The sequence below is a fragment of the Rhinolophus hipposideros genome (genome assembly GCF_964194185.1).
Source record: "Rhinolophus hipposideros genome assembly, chromosome: 21".
NCBI lineage: Eukaryota > Metazoa > Chordata > Mammalia > Chiroptera > Rhinolophidae > Rhinolophus > Rhinolophus hipposideros.
Genome location: NC_138067.1, coordinates 32,472,303 through 32,496,026, shown reverse-complemented (window position 1 = coordinate 32,496,026; position 23,724 = coordinate 32,472,303). Strand labels below are relative to the sequence as shown.

General features: G+C 55.9%; 1 protein-coding gene across 1 annotated transcript in view; it reads left to right on the top strand.

Annotated features, from left to right (window-relative positions):
* The window catches only part of SLC7A5 (solute carrier family 7 member 5), a 43,741-nt gene extending 20,480 nt beyond the window's left edge, over nt 1-23,261 (top strand). Inside the window, exons 2-10 of the mRNA XM_081030834.1 lie at nt 371-496; nt 11,857-11,962; nt 12,628-12,672; nt 13,146-13,269; nt 14,271-14,374; nt 14,807-14,903; nt 16,373-16,522; nt 18,716-18,893; nt 20,036-23,261. Coding sequence (XP_080886960.1) covers nt 371-496; nt 11,857-11,962; nt 12,628-12,672; nt 13,146-13,269; nt 14,271-14,374; nt 14,807-14,903; nt 16,373-16,522; nt 18,716-18,893; nt 20,036-20,091 — 986 coding nt within the window. The 3' untranslated portion in view covers nt 20,092-23,261. The remainder of the gene's footprint in view (nt 1-370; nt 497-11,856; nt 11,963-12,627; nt 12,673-13,145; nt 13,270-14,270; nt 14,375-14,806; nt 14,904-16,372; nt 16,523-18,715; nt 18,894-20,035) is intronic.
* The last annotated feature ends 463 nt before the right edge of the window (nt 23,262-23,724 follow it).

Genomic DNA, 23,724 nt, shown 5'->3' with positions numbered 1-23,724 from the left:
CCAGAGACCTGCTAGGGACTTACCTGTGTTGAACATTTTTTTTCCCTTTGCTTTGGACCCTGTGTACGGCGATGATGCCAGATTAGGTTTATAGCAGCTTCCAGTTGTATTAGATATTTTGCTTTCCATAATACTGTTATCAAATTGTTTATGGTCTAAAAAATAAAATTTTCATTAAAGAAAATCCTTGGTGACAGCAAGTGTGGTTCTCAACCTTTGACCTTGGGCCTGGAGAGCTGTCAGGTTTACCAACACAAGTCCCAGAGGATGATACCCCACCGATAGGGTGGGGTTCCTTCTCAGCCTGCCCCTCTCATATGCGTGCTGACTACCTGTCCTGTAGGACTCACTCACTGTCCTGTCTTCACAGTGCTGCTCACGGCCGTGAACTGTTACAGTGTAAAGGCTGCCACGCGGGTCCAGGATGCCTTCGCCGCCGCCAAACTCCTGGCACTGGCATTGATCATTCTACTGGGCTTCATCCAGCTCGGCAAGGGTGAGTACGGCCTCTGGGTCCTGACAGCCATCCTGTGAGGCCCTGCTGTGCCCGGATCGGGGGGAGCCCCCCCTTCTGAGTGCCCCCAGCCCTTAGATCCTCCATGCTCTGACATGTCACACGTCACCTGCTCTGCACCCACACCCTAAACACGGGGTCTGCCCCTTCGAATGCCCCCAGGCCTCAGATCTAGCATGAAAGGGTGTCATTTGAATTGGGGCACTGTAAGCTGGGTCATGCCATCCCAGGAGAGGCACTGACATTGAGTCAGAGAGACCGAACATCACCCAACAAGTTAAATCAGTCCCAGAGTGGCGGAGGGTGGGTGTGGGTAGGATAGTGACGGGGTGGAGGGGGGGCAGGGGTGTCGCGGAGAGAGCTTAGCACTGTAAGACAGCCCGGACCTCAGCAGGGCCCTTGGACCCACGGGTGACCCCACACACCAGGTCAGCACTTTGTCCCATCACATGTGAGTCGCCCACACGCCACATGGCGTTCGGTGGCAGTGCATGCTCTTACTAGTGGGCCCTGTTCCTTGTGAATGTGCTGTGATTTGCTTCTTCTGTGAGCAGGGATGGGGTGGGCTCTGCGTTTCTGGCCACTGTGGAAAATGCTGTCAGGAGTACTCTTGGAGGTGTCTCTTGGTGAACAGCACTGATTTCCCCAGAAGAGGGTGGACAGCAGGCCCAGGGTGGGCATTGGCTTGGATCCTGCAGGCGAGTCATCCTGCAGCAGCTGGTCCAAAGCAGGTTCGGAGAGCCCCTTCAGAGGAGGTCACCACACAGCACGCTCCCCCCAGCCCTGTGGGAGGGGGGAGCAGGTGGGACACTGGGGCCTCACTCTGTGTCTGAGTGCTGTTAGAAAGCTGGGACCGTGGAGACCAGCCCCTATGTCCCCTAGCTCTCCAGGGCCACCGCTGGCCTGATGCAGCTGGTCCTGGAGGCAGCTCAGAACGCTCTCATGGGGAGAGCCAGGATTTGGGCTGCTTCCAAACTCCCGCGCAGGCACAGGGGCTGCACACTCCTCTCATGTCAGCTCTCCTCCACTGGGAAGCCCTGTGCGGGTAGCAGCTGTCGCCTTGTCATTGCCCACCCTCCTCTTGCACTTTGGGGCTGGCTTGCTGTGACGTGTGTGGATGGAACACCCCTTATGGCCCCAAACCTGTGTCCTCAGGACTTCTGCCTGTGACACCCAGAAATCGATCCTTGCCGTTCTGGACTCTCCTGCTCCCTCCACTCCCCTTCTGGCCACACGGGGCACCACACTTTGAAGGACTCTGGCGTCCACAGACCACGGGACTGTGCAGGGAGGATACTCCTGATTCAGGAGAATTGGGTGCATGTGGGGCTGCAGTGGCTGCCACAGTGCCTGCCCTTGCCGGTCCTCTCAGGGTAGAGAGAAGTCCACCGTTCTTGTCTAAACTGACCTACTGATACGGAAACAAGAATCCAGATAACTCGGGCAGACCGTCTTCACTAAATACATTAATATGTGCCAAGCCTTTAGTATGGCACCTGGCACTTAGTAAGAACCCAGCTCCCACAGCAATGATCGTCGCCATCATTGAAGGGAAAACTGCACCTGATTTGCCGTAACTCTCTATGGAAGGTAGCCCAGGTCACTACTTCAGGAGCTGGACTTCTTCCTCTGGGGAGTGTGCGTCTGACCAGTGATGTCAGGTCACCCCGGAAGTCCTTGTAGCATGACCTGTGGGTGAGCCCACCAGGCAGGGCTGGGGTGAGCCAGAATCTGCCTTGAATGCCTGGCCTCGTGGAGAGCTCATGGGTTAGGACTGATGGGTGAAAAAATCCATCCTGCTGCACCCACCAGACGATGTCCCGCCGGGAAATGGGTCATTTGATAGAAGCCTTGCTTGCGAAGGCATTTGCTTGTCTGGTATGATTAGATATGGAAAGATGAGGAATGTAGTGGGGAACCTGACTTTTGTAAAAACAAATTTCAGTAGGCATAGCAAAGAGCTTTTGTTCTGCTTGAATACATAATGTGTTTATAATTCTGTTGCCGTCGAAAACATCCTCCCCCCTAAAACAGTTCCTTTTTGAACTCAGGATATAGTGCGGTGTCTGCAAAATTCCTGTCTCCTGTTTTTCTTGAAGAGATTTCCTTTGTTCCCAGATGAATGCCTTCTTTTCTAGAGGACAGACACATTGTTGAAACATTGACCCCTCCTCCCACTAGTTATCTGACTCTGTTTCCCTGTCGGGCAGCCTGCCCTATCCTCCTGGATTGCCATGCCGATGGCTGGCAGGAGGGCTGCTGCAGGGGCTCGGCTGGATGTGCAGGTTGGTCTGGCTGTCCTGTGTCTGGAGAATGAGACTTGCTGCCTGGCTCAATGGCCCAGGTGCGTCTCTCTCCTTCACCCTGGGGGACCAGTCTTCCTCCTCGGCACCCGGCTCTCCAGGCCGGAGGCTGCAGAAGAGGCTCAGCAGGTCTGGGTTCAAATCCAGCTGGCCATTTGTCAGCCACCAGGCCTCTGCTGACCTCATGTCCTCATTGCCACGAAACCCATGTGCAGTCCTACCCTGGTTCTTTACCAGAACTTTCTGAGGCTCTCAGCATGACTCTGTGCAGAGACGCAATGAGGACATGGCCGCACAGAGCTCACGCTGTGGTGTGGGACATCCACAGGAACAGGAAAATCGTAGACGGGCTGACAGGGCTCCAGCCCAGACCAGGAAGAGCCTTCTGAGGGCGGGAGGGGAGGGCTGGATGAAGGCACAGTTCAGTGTGACAAAGGGACTGCTCTGCAGGGCTCTGGGGCTGAGATCTTGGGTGTGGGAGGAGCTCAGGTTGCCCCTGTGGCTGGGGGTAGGGGGATGCCTGGGGAGAGGGGCATGCGGGCCTGGTGGGTGCCATCCGAGGTGTCTGGATTCACTCCCAGCCTTTTCAGAAGGGGAGACTGAGCTCAGGTGGGCATTTCAGATCCGGGGGGCTGAAGTAGCCATCACAGAAAGTGTGGATGGGGCAACTGGGCTGGGGAAAGCCACAGAGAGAAGCAGGACGACATGGTAGGCAGAGGGCACTTTGGAACTCAGGGTGATCCTGCCAGCTGCCTCCACCTGCTTGTTCTTTTTGTGTTGGCCTCTTACCTGTGACACCCTGCAGGGTCCACAGCCCCAAAGTCAGGCCGTTCCCAAAGCTGAGCAGTGTTTTCAGGGCCAGAGGGTGGGCGTGAGGTGCGGAAGACTTGTCCCTTATGCCCAGGTCCCTCCTGGAGGGCACACAATGGGACTCAGCCCCTGTGGTTTTACTTGGGCTACAACATCCGCCGGGAGAACAACTTGTGTCTCCTGGAGCAGTTGCAGCGTGGTTTGCATAGTTGTGCAGGTAAAATTCCCACAAAAACGCTTTCTTCCCCTTCCACGTTGCATCTGAACAGGATGCCCTCCACTCGGAGGTCGTGGGAGGAGACGTCCTCTCCACCAAGGTCCAGGTCCCAGCCCCTTGGGCCTGCAGAGTCCGTGGCTTGCCCAGCCGCTGGGATGTTGTCCCCAAGTACCAGGAGATCTGGTGTGGTTAGCACTGGGAGCAGAGGCATGTAGACTCCTCGTTGATGGTCCCCTGTGTCCATCATTGTCTTAAAGGGCCTGGGGGGAGGGGAGAATCGAGGAAGTGTGGGAGATGCCCCCAGCCAGAAGGAGCAGCCTTGCAGTGGGGAAGGCCCAGGCAAGCCTGTGATTGACTGTGCTCGCAGGGCTAGAGACTGGTCTGAATTACTTTAGAGTTTGCATTTGGTTCTTAGGTTAATGGGCTCCCAGGACTTAGAGAAGCAGTGGCCTACGTGGCCCCACATAGCAGTATCAGTGACTCCACAAGGCTTGTGATGGTGGGCACCGTGTGTGGGGACGTGAGCTCGCTCGGGGGAAGCCCCGAGAACACAGTGTTGGGCTTCCTGGGAAAGGCCCATGCATACAGGCCAGGCAGCCTGAAAGGCCAGGCAGGGCCAGGGAGGAGTCACTCATCCTGAGAGGTGTTGGGATCTTAAGGATGGCTCTCCTTGGGCTGGTCCCTTTGCCTCCTGGAGACTCAGTTTCCTGGTCTGTGAAATGGCAACACTAGCAACCGCAGCCCCAGGACTGTTGGGGCCATCTCTGGCTGTCATGAAATGTTGCCAGGCACCTCAGCGTCTTGTCAAATAGACTGTCCTCCCTTGCAGGGAAGGGATTGGCATATCAAGTGCTCCCAGGCCCAGGCTTCCCTTTAGGAAAGAGTTTAGGGTGCCTGTGACAGCCCGTCTCAGGGGATCAGCATCAGGCCAGGACTGCGGGACGCTGTACCCTGGGGGGTGGGGCACAGAGCTGGGATTCGGTTCTCTGCACCAGTCAGTCACCCATGCCCCAGGAGACAGAGAGGGGGCCTCGAGTCCCTCCCTGCCAAGGGCCTGTCTGCTCCTCCCAAATGCCCATGTGGCAGTCACGCAGCAGTCATGGGAGCTCCTCAGCTGCCGTGGAAGAACTTGTGGCAATGAAGCCATGATCGAGGGAGGGTTGGTTGCTTTTCCTGTGGGTGGTCTTTGACAATTTTTAATTGAGTCCTTCCATCGGGCCTGCACGGCTCCATGCTAATTTGACATCCAGAATCATAACAGATTTGCAGTCACATGCTTTGTGTGCCACCCTCAGGGATGAAATCAAAGGCCCAGAAGTTGGGCTCTTTCCCACTGCCCCCCTTGGCTCACTGTGCCCTGCAGCTGACCAACAGAGCTGTGGGGGCCAGAGCTGCAGCACGAATCGGGGTGCAGCCACAAAGCCCTGTGCTAGCATGATTATTTCTCAGCGGTCTCTTGCAGCATGTGCAGGGGGAAGGGTCCTTTCCACCTGGGATTTGAGGCTTGAAGCTGATCGTGAGACTAAGGGACCAGCTCTGTCAGGAGTTTAAAAGACGACACCATGGACAGATGGTGGCCATGGTGAATGAGCACTGTCCTTCCCTCAGCCTCCCTCAAACCCAGATTCCTGCCACAGCACCGTTCCCAGATATCAGGCAGGGTCAGAGCAGAGCAGGCACTGCACCCAGGCCCTCAGCCCAGGATGGGGACACAGATGGGAAAGTGGGAGCCCCGGGGAGCCAGCCATAGGATGTACCCCGCCCCCGCAGGGTGCCAGGTCTGTTCTTTCTCTCTGAGCCCTCTGTGGCACACAGAGCTGACTGACCAGATGGGGGCCCTCTGGCGTGGTCAGCCCACTTGACAGAGCATGATTCCGAGGCCCAGCACCTGCTCGATTGGCTGGTGATTGCGAAGCTGGATCCAACGCCATGGCTGTCCTGTGTCCCCTCCATGTCTGTGAGGATGGAAACCAGGGAGGTCTGACCCAAATGGAACAAGGCCCGGTCGGTCTCTTGTTTGCAGAGAGTGGCTGGGGCTGCCGTAGTAAAGGGTGCAGACTGGGGGTCTTAAACCAACACTTACCCTTTCACAGCTCCAGAGGCCAGAAGTTTGAGATCAGGACCCTGGCCCACTGAGACCTGTAGAGGAGGATCCCTGCTGCTCCTGGTGGTTCCTCGGCTTGTGGGATCATCACTCATCTCTGCCTGTGTCCGCACGTGGCCTCGCCCTGTGTCTCTGTCTCTCTTTTTCTGTGTCTTTTAATGACACTTTCGTGGGATTTAGAGTCCACCCCGAGCCACGATCTCATCTCGAATTCCTTACCTTCATAACATCTACAAAAAGCCTTTTCCAAAATCCGGTCACAATGTGAGATTCCACGTGGACGTGAACTCTGGGAGACCTTGTTCAATGTGCTCCACGATGTAAATGCCATCACGTGAAACCCCAGAGGGTAGAAGGGGGATGGAAGGCTGAAGGTTCCAGGGGGGGATGCTCTCCTAGTTTGGGGATGACTTTCTCAGTCAGCATCCTGAATCCCTGTGCTGGGAGGGGTGCCCACGGGCTGGCTGAGGCTCTGAAATGTTCTCTAGCTGCCTCCCACTGACAGCCAGCTCCAAGTTGGAAAAGTTGACAGGCTGTGTGCGGGCTTCCCAGGCCCCGGGCCGAGGCAAAGTGCCGCTGATCATTTGACCAGGTCTTCCCTGACACAGGGGCAGGACAGAGGGTGAGATCTCAGGGGATGCAGGGACCGTGGGGAGCTCTTTGTCTCCTGATCTGGGAGCCAGAGGGCGGATACATTCCCCCATGAGGGAAGAAGGACTGATCTTGGTCCTGTCCCTATATGCATGTGGGGCATGACACTTTGAATGCAAATCAGCGCGCTCCCAGGCTTCTTCTGTTGGCAAGGAGGCTTCCCTGAGGCTGGGAGTACCCTGCCCTGGGTCGATGGTTCCCATGACTGTGTCGGCATGACACAGGAATTTGGGCTGGTTTTCCCTGAAATCAAAGGCCCCGGGACCTTTTGAAATCTCCCATCCTAATTATTCTGCTTTTCAAGAGGATCCCAGTGGGCAGGAGGCAGTCATTGCCTGGCTCCCAAGGCAGTGTATGACACTGCCACTTGCCGAAGCGTCCAGTTGTGTGTTAGCTTTCTCATTTCTGACAACCCGCTCGGAAGGTGCTGCTAATGGCTGCATTTTAGGGCACGGAAGGCAGACTGAAGGTGTAGGGGCTCTGGGGTTGGGCTTGCCCAAGGCTGCACCCAGCTGGAATGCAAATCAGCGCTGGCTTTGAGGTTGCAGAAAAGCCCCAGAGAAGGGGTGGTGGCGGGAGCCATTAGCGTCATATTGTGGGATCCCGGGGTTCCCACACTCGCCCCTGGTCCCTGTGGGAGGTCCTACACTGCTTTCGTTCAGTCATGGTCACTTTCTCGCCTGCCTTCCTGGTAGATGGGGACCCCACCAGGCTAGAGCCCGAGTGTGGGGAACTGTAAAGTCATTCATCCGTGTCTGCCTGTGCCTGGACCTCTATGTTGGAACAAGGATTGTGCCCCGGTTTCGACTCCGTGCGAGAGAGGGCCGGGAACAGTTAGTGGATCTGTCACCTGTTCTATAGAGTGGGGTCTCAACCTGGCACTGTTGCCTTCTGGGACCATCTGCGATGGGGCCACCCTGTGCATTGCAGGATGTCGAGTGGCACACCTGGCCTTCCCCTAGAGGACCCCCATCGCAGTGTGACAACCCCTACTATCTCCAGACGTCACTGCATGTGCCCTGGCTGCTGAGATTGGTAGGGGCTTGAGAAGCCTGTGTGGAGTCCAGAGTCTGCCCTCCTCCTGGGAAAATACCATCTTTTCTTTCTCACCTCCATGGTGGCTGCTGGGCATGGAGCAGCAGCTGATACATGTTAAATGGAGCTGTGGCTGCCTCACTTGCTTTCTGCTGCACTAGAAATGGGCCGGCAGTCCTCCCACCAACTCTCCAACCCTCCTATCACCCACCTGCTGTTAGGACTCCGGCCCTGCCAGGAGACGAGGGCAGGTAGAACCACTGCCTCTGAGCGGCCACCCCTGAGCTCCTTCAGGCCTGCCAGTCCTGTGGGGGTGGGGCCAAGCTGTGCAGAGCCAGCAGACCTGGCACCTGCTCTGTGGCACCCATCAAGAGAGGGGGTAGCACACTCAGCCAGCATTTGATCAGGTGCCCAGTGGAGCTGTGGGTCTCCAAATTGCGCCAGCATCCAGCACAGACAGGCCAAGCAAGCCCAGGAGCTCCACCATGCGTGCACATGTGTGCCGGCCGCTCTCAAGCAGGTCACTCAGATCGCTTTCTCTGTTCCTGGTCCTCAGTGCGGCACACTGTGCTTGTGAGAGATTGGAAACAGTGAGGCGACAGGGCAAGGGGACCGCTCAGGGGAACTGGCAGTGTGGGTTGATTGAGGCCCAAAGCCGCTGCTGAGTCCTTGACTGAGCTTTGCCTGCCTTCCTCTACGGCACTCCCCCACCACACCTCACCTCACCGCACCCTGTGCCAGGAGAGAAGTGGGAGGTCTATCAGCTGTGCTCCTGTATGTCTGCTTTCCTCCAAGGCACTTTGGGAGGGAGGCCCTGGACAACTCAGGGAGGTCCCAGAAGGATGGCTCAGCTACACGTGTCCTAGGTGGGCTGGTTCGGAGGGGCCTGGCGAAGGCCCTAGGTACATTGAGATGCTTCAGTCTGTGTTGGTCAGGGCAGCTAGTCTTTCCCTGGGGTTTCAGAGGCTGCAAAGTCAAGCTGTAAATCCTAGGAAATACCATTCCATGGCAGGAATTCTGTCTCCAGCATGACTGGCTCAGGTAGATGACTGGATTTACATGTCCGAACTCTGAGTTGGTAATTCCTTGGTGAAAACCTTGAAGCTACGCAGGTCTCAGACCTGAAACCATCAAGTTCTTACCCGAAAGCCCCAGGCTATATTTGAAGCCTTGAATTGTATCCTCAGCCAGAGTAGTAACCATCCCCCGGCTTAGCAGTATCTCTAACCTACATGAGGTGGGTACTAGTTTTCACAACTGCCCCAAAATCCGTATCCCCGCATGTGGGAAAAGAAATCCAATCTGAATAATAAACAGGAGATATAAAAGTATATCCTGATAGGAAAATGGGGCAGATTAATGTGAAAATTACAAATTCAGGACAAGTCTGCATTACTTGTAAGAAACCTTTATCCTGAAAGGCCTTTCAGGTTCCAGGAGTGGGTGTAAGAACCTGACCTGGCAGCATCCTGAGGCAGTGGGGAGTGGATATGTGACCTTTTGGAGATCTGGGCTGGCAGGAGCAGTCCTGGGCAGCTCTTCCAGACTCTAGGAGCCCCTGCATCATCCTGGGGTGGCATGGCCTCCCGCTCATACATACAGTACCCAGAGGTGAGACCCAGCAGGCATTCATAGGGGCTATCCTCAGGATCCCAGACCGGCTGCATGCCAGCAGGTCCCCACACCCCAGGCAGATGGCTTGATTCCGTTTCCCTGACTAGGATAGAGGCTCCTCTCCCCTACCCATAGCAGAAGCATGGTAAGGCCCTGGGACAGGCAGGGCTCAGCAGATGCAAAGGAATGTACATTCTTGAGCATTTCACAGGGGGCAGCTAGGTGGGAGCACAGAGGGGCTCTTCTGAGGTGCTGTTGAAGAGTGTGCTGTCCTGAGGCGGCTCTTAGCCCTGCCCCCACCCGCTCTGCTGGCCACCCTATGACCAGGCAGTGTGGGCCTCCGAGACATCATGTGCAGGGTACACGTGGGATGAGGTGCCAGCTACCCTGGAGCCTGTTCTGGTCACAAGACCATGGCCTCGTGGGTGGGGTGGGGGGGCTCGCGGCTTCCATGTCCATCCCTCAGCTCAGGCAGGAGATCAAAGGCCCAAGCACTCCTGCAGGGTTAGGACAAACAAGCTCCCTGACACAATCTAGGGTCTAGGATAAGCCAGACCCACAAACGGGGGCTGGGGCCTCTTGCTCCCTCACTGTGGCACCATAGGAAATTCGGTGCTACCTTTAAAGTGCAGGTTTCAATTAGGTAAAATGATAGGTGTAATGGGAACCTCCCTTTCACATGTCTCTGTGCAAACCTCACATACTGTCACCCTGTCCTGTTCCCATGGTAACTAAGACTGTCACCCTCATGGAAGGCATGGACTCCCGTGGGGTCCTCCATCTCCCTGTCCCCCTAGGGACCTGCTGACTCACAGGCCACGGATAACACTGACCCGTGTAGCAGCCCTGGGGCCATAGTAGGACCTTGGCAGCAGCTTTTCAGCAGGATGAGGGCATAAATCTTCACATCCAGAGCCACAAGATTCATTTAGAAATGGTCCCCAAATAACCCCAAACAGTTCACACCTGACCAACAGTTCAACTGTCAGATGGGCAGGAGGTGAACAGGAGCCTCCATTCCCTCCCGTTGGTGCCTTTGCTCCTGTTTAGAGCCTTTTGTCCTGAAAGCAATCACCTGGGAGGTGCATGTCTGTGCCACACCCACCCCCGGAGCCAGGGCAGCCAGGAACTAAAAACCCAGTGACCCTCCTCAGTGGGGCGCAGAGAGCCAGCTGACACACCCCTGGGCCTGTGTCTGTTGGCACTGGCTGGTGGGCTGGCCCCCTCCTCCCAGAGCAAGTCTTTCCAGGCATGAGTGTTCCTGGACCATTTTACAGATGATATAACTGCCTCCGAAAGGGCCAGAAACTGTCCTAGTAGCCAGGGACCTTTCTGAGATGCCGACATTTCACAGGGTCTGCTGCATGGGTTCGAATCATGGCCCCCAAAACACGTGTCCACCTAAACCTGTGAATGGGCCCTTATTTAGTAAAAGGGTCTCAGATGTTATCAAAGTAAGGATTAGGGTGGGTCCTAAATCCAACGGGCATCCTTGTAAAAGCCAGAAGAGGAGCTACAGGGAGGCCTTGTGAGGAAGGAGGCAGAGACTGGAGTGGTGCAGCCACAAGTCAAGGACACCTGGAGCCCCCGGAGCTGGAAGAGGCAGGAAGGAGCCTCTTCTAGAGACTCTGGAGGGAGCACGGCCCTGCAATACCTGGATTTCAGGCTTTTGGCCTCCAGAACTAGAAGAGAAGAAACCTCTGGTCTGAGTCCCCAGTCTATGGTTGTCTGTAAGGGACAGCCTCAGGACACTTACATGTGGACCTCGCTGAGCCATGACACAGATCAGACTGGCTTGTCTGCCCACAGGCTCCGAAACAGAGACTATAGTGTCACTGAACGTTGGGTCCTGCCCGTTGCAGGTAGAACTGGTGAGCAGAGAAGTAGACTGAGCTGTCCGGACCCCACCCCTTTCCCCCAGTGCATTGTCCCATCTAGATTAAGGATCAAGGCTGAGATCTCCCGCCCAGGGACACCTGTCCAGAAGGCAGTCACATTGCATCGGCCCCAGGTAAGGGAGTTTCCTTGAGTCATGGCCCCATCAGCCCACACTGTCCTCTCATTCAGCTCAGTGTCTCAGGCGCTGCTGTGTTCCAGGGATAGGTGTGCCATTTTCAGGTCCTTTCGTGCTCACAGCAGCCTTGAGGAGACGGCATTCAGAGACCCATTGCACACGCAAGCTGCCTAGTTAAGGTTTAGCGGCTCTCAATTCTCCAGGCACCAAGTGCTGGCATGAAGCGCATACCCAGGTCCCCTGACCTGAGGCTCACATTGCAGGGTCTCACATGTGGCTGGCACTCAAAATGGCCAACAGAATGGTCCGCAGATCCGCCGTCCCCTCTCAGGTGGACCAGGGACCCCTTGGAGGCTACATTCCGCCAGGTCATGGCACAATCATACCTTGCCTGAGTTCCCAGCCCCGGGTTAAGTCTGGGGAATGTGTCAGTGGTTTAACAGGTGCATTTAATTTGTTGCAGTGGGAAGACTTCACTCCAGCATTTTTGCTTGTTACTGTATTTTGCTCCAGGAACATTCCAGAACAATGATGTGACCTCTGTGCAGTGCTCTCTAACCCAACATTCCTTTCTGTCTGTTTGGCCTTTGCCAGGTGACGTGACCAATCTGGATCCCAAGTTCTCATTTGAAGGCACCAAGCTAGATGTGGGGAACATTGTGTTGGCTTTGTACAGCGGTCTCTTTGCCTATGGGGGTTGGTAAGTTCCAGAATGTCCAGGACCCTGGGCCTTGGGACACACAGGCCAGGCCCAGAGGTGTCCAGAAACCCACATCTCTCAGCCACCCATGGGCAGTTTTAGAGAGTGACAGGAAATCCTTTTAGGGCTGTTCCGAGCCTCTCACATCCAAAAGAAAAAGCACAAAAAGGATGCCATAGCAGCCCTTGGTGCTTTTCTCTGCTGTGTCTTGGCCCCTGAGAAGGCGACCCTGTAGATAAACCTTGGCTAATGGGTGTGAAACATTTAGGCTCAAAAGGTTGGGCCTGTTGGTTCCCTGCCTCTCTCCACCAGGAGCAGAATGCCTGCCTGCAGTTCCCCCGTACTTTCTGTCCCCTTGGGTCCCCTACTGACACCTCTCTGAGGCTGACGCATGGTGGGTGGGTGATTGGGGAAGGCGCTAGAAGGCAGATTTGGGAGAGGACAGGGCAGATCAAGGGGGCAGCCCTGGTGGCATGGTTTTCCCAAGGGAGCAGGACGGTGCCCTCACCTCTAGCTGCACACCTAGCGGGGCCCCAGTGTTGGGTGAGGGGTCTCCTCTCCATGGGCCCAAAGCAGCCAGCAGGAGCTCCCCATAAAATCTGTGTGCTTTTTCCCCCTAATGACTTTGAGATGAATGTATAATTAAACTGCTCTCTAAATTTTAGGAATTACTTGAATTTTGTCACAGAGGAGATGATCAACCCTTACAGGTACATGTGTGAACAGAGACATTTCTTTTCATTATTTTACTACGAAAGAAGGAAAAAGCCTGGTTCTGCCTAAGAACCCAGCCATGGGCCCAGCCCAGCCTCAGACAAAAGCAGCACAGTGTTTCAGGAAGGGCTTTGGGGTTAGGATCACGCTTGGGAGGAGGGGTGTTGGTTTTTGGCCTCCAGTCAGCCGCATGGTACCTTGAACAAGATTCCCCCTCAGAATGAGCAGGAGTACCCATTTCACAGATTGGGAGCTGAGGCCAGTGGGGTCGAGTCACTAGCCGGGTTTACACAGCTGCCCAGCCCCAAGTGCCAGCTTCCAGTTGGTGACCAATGTTAGTGACAGTCTCGCCACTTCCCACCTTCCCCACACAGTGAGATTCTGGACCAGACCCAATGTGTTGGAAAGCCATCAGGGCTGGTTCTGTCCGGGACCGCACTTTGATGATGTGGCCTCTCATTCCTTCCAGAAACCTGCCGCTGGCCATCATCATCTCCCTCCCCATCGTCACCCTGGTGTATGTGCTGACAAACCTGGCCTACTTCACCACATTGTCCCCCGAGCAGATGCTGACGTCGGAGGCCGTGGCCGTGGTAAGACGCGACCTGCCAGCATCCACCCAGGTCACTGAGAGGCTGAGGCCGGCCCCGCTGCCTCTGAGCCCATGTTGTGGAGCAGACCAGGCCCCTCATCTGCAAACCGCACTCTTGCTCAGAGGGGTTGAGCTGTGCTCTGCCAAGCCTGCCGGAAAGAGTGGGGCACAGGTTCTCAACCCTTGCTGTGTGAGAGAGAATCAGCCGTGGGCTTTAGAAGTGCTGATGCTCAGGCCGTACCCTGGGCCAGCGTGAAGTCAGCATGTCTGTGCTGGCGTCAGTTGTTTTCAAAGCTGAGTACAGGGGTTGGGTCTATTCCGGTGACGTGGTGAGTTGAGGTCTGCAGCCCAGGTACGGGGTTGTAGGACTGGGTGCTGGCCCCCACCTGCTGCCTATGCACATCCTGAGGCTTCTGCACACGGGGTTCAGAGGAGGAAGAGCAGCATCCCCAGGCCCCACAGTGGCACCCAGCTGAGAACTCTTTCAGCCAAGTAGAGTGGGGCCCCAAATAGAACCAGCAGGCTTTGGAACTCCCTGCGGGGATCCCATAGGCTCACTTCCCACAGTATCCTCACCAGCAGCTTCAGTAGGTGAGGGTCGGCACCCACCCATTCTACTTTCTGAGTAAATACTCACTGAGCCCTACCCTGCGGCAGGTGCTGGGGACCCAGCCAGAGACAGAGCAGTATTCCCTCACGGAACAGACATGTTCCTGGGAGAAAGACCGGGCCCCTGGCCATCCTGGTGCAATGCCTGCGTGTGGGGATGGGGAGTGAGGCGCGGGTGCTGTTCTAAAGAAGGCGGTGTCCCGGGGCCAGCCTCCCCCCAAATCCAGACCCCAAGGGGTCACTCGAGCAGAAGCCTTGTGAGGAGTGTGCGGGAGGCTATGCAGACAGGTGGGCCAGGCTGGGCCGTGAGGACACACGCTGGCCAGGTGGAGAAGTTGCGGCTGCAGCCTGGGCATCGTGGGGCACGGGGACTCACACTCGGCATCTGGCTAGGACTTCGGGAACTACCATCTGGGCGTCATGTCCTGGATCATCCCTGTCTTCGTGGGCCTGTCCTGCTTCGGCTCCGTCAACGGGTCCCTCTTCACGTCCTCCAGGTGAGCCCACCCAGAACCGCCCTCCCGCGCTCGCGCTCTGCAGGAGCTGGGGCAGGACCAGGAGGGGGCTGAGCTGTGGGGGCAGCGCCACACACCGCTTTTAAATGTGAGCTTTCAAAGCTCTGTTGTTACACTGAGCACTACATAGTTGTCCGCGTGTTCTAGTAATACAGAAATAAAGGAGCCATGAACTCGCCCCTGCCCAGAAGTGACACAGCTGCTGTGTCCTTCCAGATTCTTTCAGGAGGTCATTGTGAACCCTATCCAGGGGTGGGGGGAACAAGCCCCCTGAATGTTCCCCCTGCCAGCTGAGTCGGTCAGGGACACCAGGAGGTAGGGAACCACGTCCTCAGCACAGGCCCTCTCCACTCGCTACCCTGCCTGGGTTGCTCGGGGATGAGGCTGACTGCCTGCTCGCTCTTGTGTCCACAGGCTGTTCTTTGTGGGGTCCAGGGAGGGCCACCTGCCCTCTGTCCTCTCCATGATCCACCCGCAGCTCCTGACACCCATGCCCTCCCTTGTGTTCACGGTAAGCCAGTAGCACCATCCAGTGCCCTTCTTTGCTGTGTGTCCTCCAGTGGAGGACTGGAATGTCCCTGGGGACCATCTGTGGGGCTCCCCAGCAGGAGGCCTGGGAGTGGGGGGAGACGGCAGGGTTCATCTGCACGACACCTCCCAGCTTTACCCGCTGTCACCTAGGCAGCAGACCGCGGCGGAGACGGAGATGCAGATAAGTTAACAAAGTGTTTCCTGGTGTTGTGCCCTTCGTTGCATGCTTTACTGAACACCAAAGGGCACTGGATTTTTTTTTTCAAGTTTTGAATTCCAAAAATAATACATGGTAGTTAACAAAAAAACACACCAAACTTCGAATAGTCCAGTACATGTGGAGCAGAAGCTCTGTGAGGGAGCTTTATAGGTGTGACGGTTTATAGGTGGCGTGGTGTGCTCCGCTTCTCTCTGGAACTCTGGTGTTTTTACAGGTGTGCAATGCATGTGCAGAGTGTGTGTATTTTTAGTGAGATCACATTGTGTGCATTTTTATTCAACTTGTCTTACGTCTTTCCATGCCAGTACACGTGATTTTATTCTCTATTGTTATATAATGAATCACCCAAAACTAAGTGGTCTAAATGGAAAGCATTTACTGTCTCAGTTTCTGTGAGTCAGGAACTCGGGACAGCTTAGTTCTCTGGACCTGGTTCAGGGTCCCTTGTGAGGTGATAACAAGATGGCGGTTGGGGCTGCCATCTCATCTGAAGGCTCGGCCGGGACTGGAGGAGCCACTTCCAGGATGGCTCCTCCCATGGCTGTGGGCAGGAGGCCTCAGTTCCTCAGAACCTGGGCTTGTCCACAGGGCTCTGTGAGCATTGTCACAACACCGCGTCTGGCTGCTCCCCAGAGCAACAGCAAGGAGAAAGCCACCCTGTTCTTACGACCTAGCCTCAGGAATCACCCTTGCCATTTCTGTCTCACTCTGTTTTTTAGGAATGAGTCAGTAAGTACAGCCCAACTAAAGGAGAGAGGGCTGGGCTCCACCTCTTGAAAGGAGAAATACCAAATGATACTGGGACATGTTTAAAACCACACTGAGTTCAATCTCAGTTTGAAAATTGCTATGTGGTTGGTATTCAGTGATCTGAATGTACGTAGCTCATATATGCGGTATCCAGTGGCCTGGGTGTCCGTGGCTGATTTAAATAAGCCCCATGGTGGCTACTCAGGTTGGTTCCCAGTCGTTGCTCTTACAAGTAATGCTGCAGTGAGTGTTGGGTTTAGGCTTTTGTTCCCTTCCCGCTCTCAGTGGGGCCTTTGCTTTCTGAGAACTCAGGTGTTGCGTAGACTAGATCTTCCTTTAAAGTAAGAGTGCACAAGTGCAGTCAGCCCACCCAGCAGATGTCCCAGCATCGAGGTGGCCTCTGTGGTCTGTGGCCATCCTACTCCCGGCTCTAACGGGGCCCTGCAAGTTCTTATACTGTCCCGTCTCTCTGCTTGCAGTGCATCATGACCCTGCTGTATGCCTTCTCCAGTGATATTTTCTCCGTCATCAACTTCTTCAGCTTCTTCAACTGGCTTTGCGTGGCCCTGGCCATCGCCGGAATGCTGTGGCTCCGCTACAAGAGGCCCGAGCTGGAGCGACCCATCAAGGTGAGGGCCCAGCCGGTCGCGGGCAGCGCAGGCCAGACACACTCCCAGGGCTGTTTGGGGGCTCAGTGGGTCATGCGCTGGAATCGGAATGTCCCTGTGGGTCCTGGGTTGGGAGCCAGTGCCGCACAGCTTCTTTGTTCTGCCCTTTCCGGCATATGCCTGGGCAAGCTACCATCCCTCTCCTAGTTGCCATCTTCCCTCTGAACCAGGGGTTAGTCGGCTTCCTGCAGAGGGTTCTGGTAAGACTCCACCAAGATAAACATGTGAATGTGCTTCCAAACCCTATATGGAGGGTAATTAATTCAGTTGACAACTGATACTTGGGAACTTCTCGATTGCCTGCCTAGCGTGTGACTTCACGTGCTGGGGCTCATCAAAAGACAAAATAGATTCCCCCAAATCCCTGCCTTCTTAGAGCTTATATTCTAGCAAGAGGGAGAAGCAACGAATAAGAAACCTGCAGCGCCCGGTGGAGGGGTGATGAGCACTGTGGGGGTGGGCAGGCAGGCAACGTGAGAGGCCTGAGTGGCCTGGGGGCCGCTGAACAGGATGGCTGGGTGGTCATGAGTAGGTGGCACATGGCGGAGGTGAGGGGGCATGTGCTCTCTGGGGAGGGTCCAGGGGATGCTGCCTGGGGCAGGAGGGGAAGACTGTGACGGGTGAGCAGGAGGTGACGTCAGAACCCATAGGGCATGGGCACTGCCAGGACTGGCTCTCCCTCATTGAACAGAGGTGTTTTGGTACTGGACTGCCCGATGCACCTGTCCCGGCCTCAGCCTTCCCAGGAGAAAGCTCAGGTGCCAGCTGAGTCTGGCCTAAGGTAGATGTGCCTCTCTTCATTAACTCAGTATCAGGAGATAGCTGCCCAAGGGTGACCTTGTTTCTCTGAAAGGGGGCGGAGGGGCCATGAAGGCCATGCTCCTACTGGAACAGCCCAGTGAGCACGTCGCTACGACTCATGTCAGGGGAGTGAGACTCACTCATGGTTCGTGGTGGACACTGGCTAGCAGCTCCTATCCCTTGTCCAGTCCTCAGTGGCATTTGGCTGTCATAGCTGGCACCCACCTGCGGCCTTCCTCCTCATCTCCTTCACCCAGCAGTCCCACAGAGGCCAGCAGGGCCCAGCTCCCTGCCTTGGAGAGGTTCTCCTGGGGTACCAGGTCAACCTTAGTGTCCTGGACCACCTTGCTCCCTGCTTGCCGTGGGCTCTGTCCCCCTGCCGTTCTAGGCACGTGGTAGGCTCTGTCCCACTGTTAACCGGGGCTGGGGAGGGGCATGCAGTCTGGACTGACCGGGTGGGCCCTTAGCTTGCCCTTCATCTCCCGGGGCCTCTGGTCAGGATGTGGACAGATGGCCCAGTCTGTGTGTAGACAACCCTCCTGGCACAAAGCCTGGAAGATGCAGAAGTAGGACAAGATCCCTGGAACCAGACTGGGCTGGGCTGGTAGCACCTCTGTGGCTGGTCTGCCTTGCTCTGTGGGTGGGTGTGCAGACTGTCTGCCCGTGGCTGTGCAGACTGTGGTCAGCCTGCCCACAAAGGCTCTCTGAGAAGGCAGGTGCCCCTCACTTATTAGTGGGTGGTGGTGGTCTTCCCAGCACCCCCACCTTGGTTGACCTCGGGTGGTGCTGGGCCAGGGCTTCTGCCCTGTGATGTGGGAACCAGCAAGGTTGACCTGCTCTGACCTTGGGAAGCCTTGAGGGACCAACCTGGTTGTTTGTGTTCACCCCTCGGCACCGTCTGTGCTTTGGTTAATTACTGTCAGGCACCAAGTGCTGAGTGCAAGTGAGGAAAGGGGAAGGTTTCAGTTCTCCAGAGACCCCAGCCTTGAAGGAGGCTGACTCACAGAAGACCAGCATAGGTCAGACCCTGGTAAATGCTAGAAGAGATGGATGGGCCCATGTGAAAACTGCAGGGAGTCCAGAGCCATCTTAGACCAGCTGGGAGAAATAGGCTCAGAGCCAGGGATGCAGGGTATGCTTTGGGGGTCCCATGGGAGAGGCTGGGTGGGCCTGAGGGGGAGGATGGCTCCGGGGAGGATGGCTCCAGCGAGGGCAGGAGGGTGGTAGGACACAGCACTTTTAGAGGGACAGGACTTATGACAGGATGTGGGAGGTGTGGGAAGAGAGCGAGAGACGCCGACTGCTCGGCAGCTGCTCCGAGCCAAAGTCCATTGCTCCACCCTCTGTCCCCAGGTGAACCTGATACTCCCTGTGTTCTTCATCCTGGCCTGCCTGTTCCTGATCGCCGTTTCCTTCTGGAAGACCCCTGTGGAGTGTGGCATTGGCTTTGTCATAATTCTCAGTGGCCTGCCGGTCTACTTCCTTGGGGTCTCTTGGAAAAATAAGCCCAAGTGGCTCCTCCAGGGAATCTGTGAGTATCTCCCCGGTGCAGCCCCGCACTGGTACCCCTCTCCGTCCCTGCCCAGGGTCCACCAGCATCTCACCCTGTCCCGGAGCAGGCTGTCTGCTGTCTCATCCAATCCCACAGCCAGGAGTGCCGAGGGGTGTTCATGGCGCCGACCAAGGGTTCCGGCACCAGGCAATGACATCTGGCCCATGTATTTCAGGGATAAGACGCTCAGCTTGGCACCAGCTAATCTCAGAACAAGGGATTCCAGAAAACCAGGCTGCTTTTGCCAAGTAACGAAATCCCACTGCCTGTCGCCAGCTTAAACGCAGCGGCTGACCTAGAAAGGCAGAGAAGGAGAAAATAGAATCTCTGCACTATGATCACAGGGCCAAGTTTAGGAGCCTCTACTGAGGCCACTGTTAATGTGACCAGCTCCTGGGAAAGTCATTGATGTTTGCAAGCCTGTGTCCCAATCACCATGTCCTGGACAGCTTATAAAATCCCCAGGATGGCCATCCCCAAATTCTAACCCGCACCTGCCACGTCGTTTCAGTGGAGCTTTGCCTCCAACCCAGACTAGGCTCCCTATTACTCATCCTGAAGAGCACACCCAGGCTCTAAAGCAGAACCCTCTGTCCTGGAATCACCCCCAACAGTGTTCATCTGGGCCTCTTGCACACACCTACTTGCCTGCTCCCCCCCCCTCTGCAGCGCAGCAGGCTGTCATCCTTGCTGCCGGCCCTGGTTGTCTGCCAGGCGGTGGCCCAGGCGTGGACCCTCGGGAAGGGCCCATCCCACAGTCCCTCAGCCTCGGGACCCATCATCCCACTGTCGCTCCTGGTCATATCTGGGTTCTGAAACAGGGTGAGGGATGGGGCCAGCATGCTCCGCCTCCTGCCAAGTTCCTTGGCCCCTCCCTCCAGGGTGACTTACAAAGTCACTGACAGGAAGTGTTTATGCCAACCAGGCGTGAGGCTGGTGCCCACCAGTGGGGAGGTCCACAGGCCCAGTGCACAAATGCTCAGATCGGGAGGCTTCAGATCACATTCTGAGTTTCTGGCTTCTCTGATAAGCTTGGAAGTCATGCCGATGCAGGCCCCCCGTGTCTCCTAGGCATGTGAACGCATGATCCCCGAATAACTCTGCTCTCCCCTCCCCTGCAGTTTCCACAACAGTCCTTTGCCAGAAGCTCATGCAGGTGGTCCCCCAGGAGACATAAGAGAGAAGAGCCGGGAAGCTGCCGGACAGAAAACGCACAAAGATCGTTTTAAAACAACTCGCCCACCTAAAAATCGACTCCGGTCCATCATCCACGGCTGCTCAGCGGAGCGCCCCACACCATCCCCCCACCAGGTCAGGCGCCGGGGCCACTGTGAAAAACTGGTACGAATTTAGTCCCAGAAGACGAACTTTTATCAATACCTCTTCATGAGTGTGAGGCGCGAGGACTGAACTGAGAAGATGGGAAGAGGCCGGGGCTCCTGACCAACAACAGACTTTTGCCATCTCGGGCCCTTCTCCCTTCCCACCTTTTTTCATTTGTATTATTTTTTTTAACTTAAATATTGGGTCAAGTCGATGCCACCAAGATGATTATTTTTTAAAGAAGTAGGGGAGGGCAGGTCGGGAGAATCACTTGTCCCCTAATGCTGCCCGCAGCCTCAGAAAGATCAGGTCCTGTCATCGGGTATGGCTCCCAGCACCAGCTCCGGCGCCGTCCCACGGCAGGAGGGATTCTGAGAGCTGAACACTAGCTGCCAGCGAACTACCAAGACTCAGCTTTATGGTGTGGGCAGCGGACTTGCACTGACAGGCGCTTGGCTTCCTTATGTTTTTGGTATAGATGTAGTGACATTGGGAAAACTAACTCTGGGCTTATGTCTCTGCCTTAAAGACCTGAGGCAGATCCCTGCCTGACACCCAGAAACGAGAGAGAAAATCTCTGAAATGGCCGCCTTCAGAGACGTGTGTAGGAGACAAAGGACTTGGGCTGATTCTGACACCAGCCCCAGCTCCACAGAAAGAGCCAGTTGCTGTGCCTGGTGTCTGTAGCCAGCGGGGCTGGGAGCAGAGGTCACGGGCAGCTGGTCGATCCTGGAGCTCCGTCCAGGACGTGCCAAGCCGGTTTCCGGCTAGGCCGGGTCATTCATGACACCAGGGGGCCTCTGAATTTGTCCATCCTGCCTTGGACTACGGCCTGAGCAGGGGCACAGAGGCAGGAAGATTCGGGCATCTCCGGCTGCTGCCTCCCGGCCCGTGCTGCATCCAGGTCTCTCAGACAAAGCCTCGGGCGTGAAATCTTCTAGAAACAAGCACAACAAGGAAGGCAGATGCTGTGAGCCCTAATGGACTTCCCATCCAGTTCCCGTAAGGCAGCCCCTCCCAGGGTCCACAAAAGTGGCCTCACTGGCTGGATGGCAGCCCCAGTATGCTGACTGGGTCTGGCTTCTGGCTCCTGGCCTGTGCTGGACTGGATTCCAATCGGAGGATGACATTTTTCACCACTCCATCTCTGCACCTGTCCCGGAGGCCCTGACTTCCAGCTCAGCACACCTCCCGTCCCCTCCAGGGAGCAGGCTTTTGTCCTTGTGGCTCCCGTGGTGTTTTCCCTGAGGGTGCAGCTGAGGCCCAGCTAATGTGTCCAGCCACCCCTGGCTTTCCTGAACTGTGACTATGTCCAGGCAACCAATCTGGGAAACTGCTAAGGTCAAGCCATCCTCCCCGAAGCCCCCATCGTAGGTGCTGGGGGCTCTGCCTTGGCCTCTGACCACTGACCTTCCCTCAGAGAGACTGAGCTGAGCCCTCAGGCTTCAGGCCTCATTGCTCAGCCACATGAGCTCCAAATGGCCAGTCCAGCTTGCCGCCACCCACCTGGGCTCCGGAACATCCACATGGTCCAATAAATCCAAAGGAACCTGACCAGTGGCTTGGGGAACCTGGGTTGGGCCGTGAGGGTGAAAAGGATTCGTCCAGATGTCCATGTCCTCTCCCCACCTCCTATGCTGGGAAGGGGCAGGCCTGGTCAGGAGACCTGTGCCATCTGGTGGCTCCTGATGTGAGAGGACAGACCACCACAGAAGTCGCCTCGAATTAACTCCGTCCTCCTTGGGCTATATTCCCCTTATCTGGGGTGGAGCTCGACATCCGAAAGCAGAAAGTTTCCAAGGAAGTCAAAAGACCTCATTGTAGACTTTCTGTGTTGAGCAGAATCCCTGCCCTGGGCCTCAGTTTTCTCATCTGCAAATGGGGGCAGTAGCCAGTGGATCACCTGCCTTTTGGGTTTGTGCACATCCGGGATACGGCACCTCATGGTGACTGCAGCCCTGTGCATAGGTGGCAGGATGCTGCCTGGGGTGCTCTGCCTTTCCACAGAGGTCCAGCATCGTCTGAGCAGAATGTCAGTGAGCTTCCTCCCTAGGGCGGGGACACTTGGGCTGCTGTCCTGGTTCAAACCTCTGGCTCTGGGAGGATGGATACAGCCTTTCGGGATACAGGGAGCCAGGTGACCCTGTCCATACCACAGTGGCCACCCCACAGTAGCCTGCTTCAGCAGCCTGCGGAAAGGTGTGGGGACCCACAGTGTCCGTCATGGGGAATTGGGGCAGTGTCACCCCTGCAGGGGTAGGCTGGGGTCCCTTTCACACAAGCAGGGGCTGGAGGGGGCACTGAGAGGTCAAAGGCAGTTCCCCAGCGTTTGGGCTGGGACCTCTGCTGTGAAGGTGGGTTGGGGGGCCCAATCTATGATTCTTGGAGCTGTATCCTCCAACCCAGCCCAGTCTAGGGACCCTCCCCAGAAGGCAAGGACTGCGTCCTGAGGTGCCACATCAGGTCTGCCTGCTGAGTGGGTTCCCCTGTGGCCGCGAGGCCCTGCCCATTTGCAGACACCCTGGGGCACCGCCATGGTGGCATCTGGGGAGGCAGACTTAACTCTTTCTGACCACTCTACTGACAAGTGTCCTGAGCGTTCACATTTATGGAAATTAATTTTTTTAAAACAAGTCCTGGCATGACCAGCAAGCATTTGTTCAGTCGTTCTGCTCTTCTATTTTGTCCTAACGTCGCACTAATAATGTAAAGGATGCTGTTGGCACTATATTTATTTGCGGGTCAGGTCAGCCTGGTTTCTCCAGTGCGAGTTCACTGCCCTTGCATGTCTGTTGGTGTCCCCAGCACGTCAGTGCTGCCGCTGTGGCGTCGTCGTCAGTCTGGCCAAAACACCTCTGCCATGTAATGACATGTGGGGCTTCAATGTCTCTTTCTCGTCTCCTGTTAATAGCTAATCTGTTACATTTGGCTGGTTCGGGGTGGGGGAGTTCTGGGATTTTTTTTGTGGGTTTTTTTGTTGTTGTTTTTAAAGAAAAACGATCAGAATTATAAGTCCTGCTGGTGGCCTTCTGTGTTCTTTTCTTCAGCACCAAATTCTGGGAGTAGAAATGTTCTTGGGGGTGTCTCCCCAGGAGGGGGTTGATCGTGTGCCTCTTGGCCTACCTCATTCATTCATTCATTCATCCATTCATTCATTCATTCATTCACTGACAGCCTCCTGGAGGCCAGACAAGGTGGCCATAACCCCTGATAATGGTGCTGAAGGCTGGGAGGGAGGCAAAGGGGCTGAGTGAGAATTCGGTCTACCTCTTGGGAGGGGCATTGAAGTCAAGACCAAGGAGAAGTATGGAGAGAAGGTTCCAGGACCTGAGGTGGGAAGAGCTTGGCCACAGGACTTCATCTGACTGGTTGCTGCCAGGACCAGTCCCAGGAGGTCAGGAAGGAGACACATGCCAGCTTGGGGCCAGGAGGAAAGGAGCAAACCCATTTACTCATTACTTGAGTCTCTGGTCTCAGGGTAGATAGG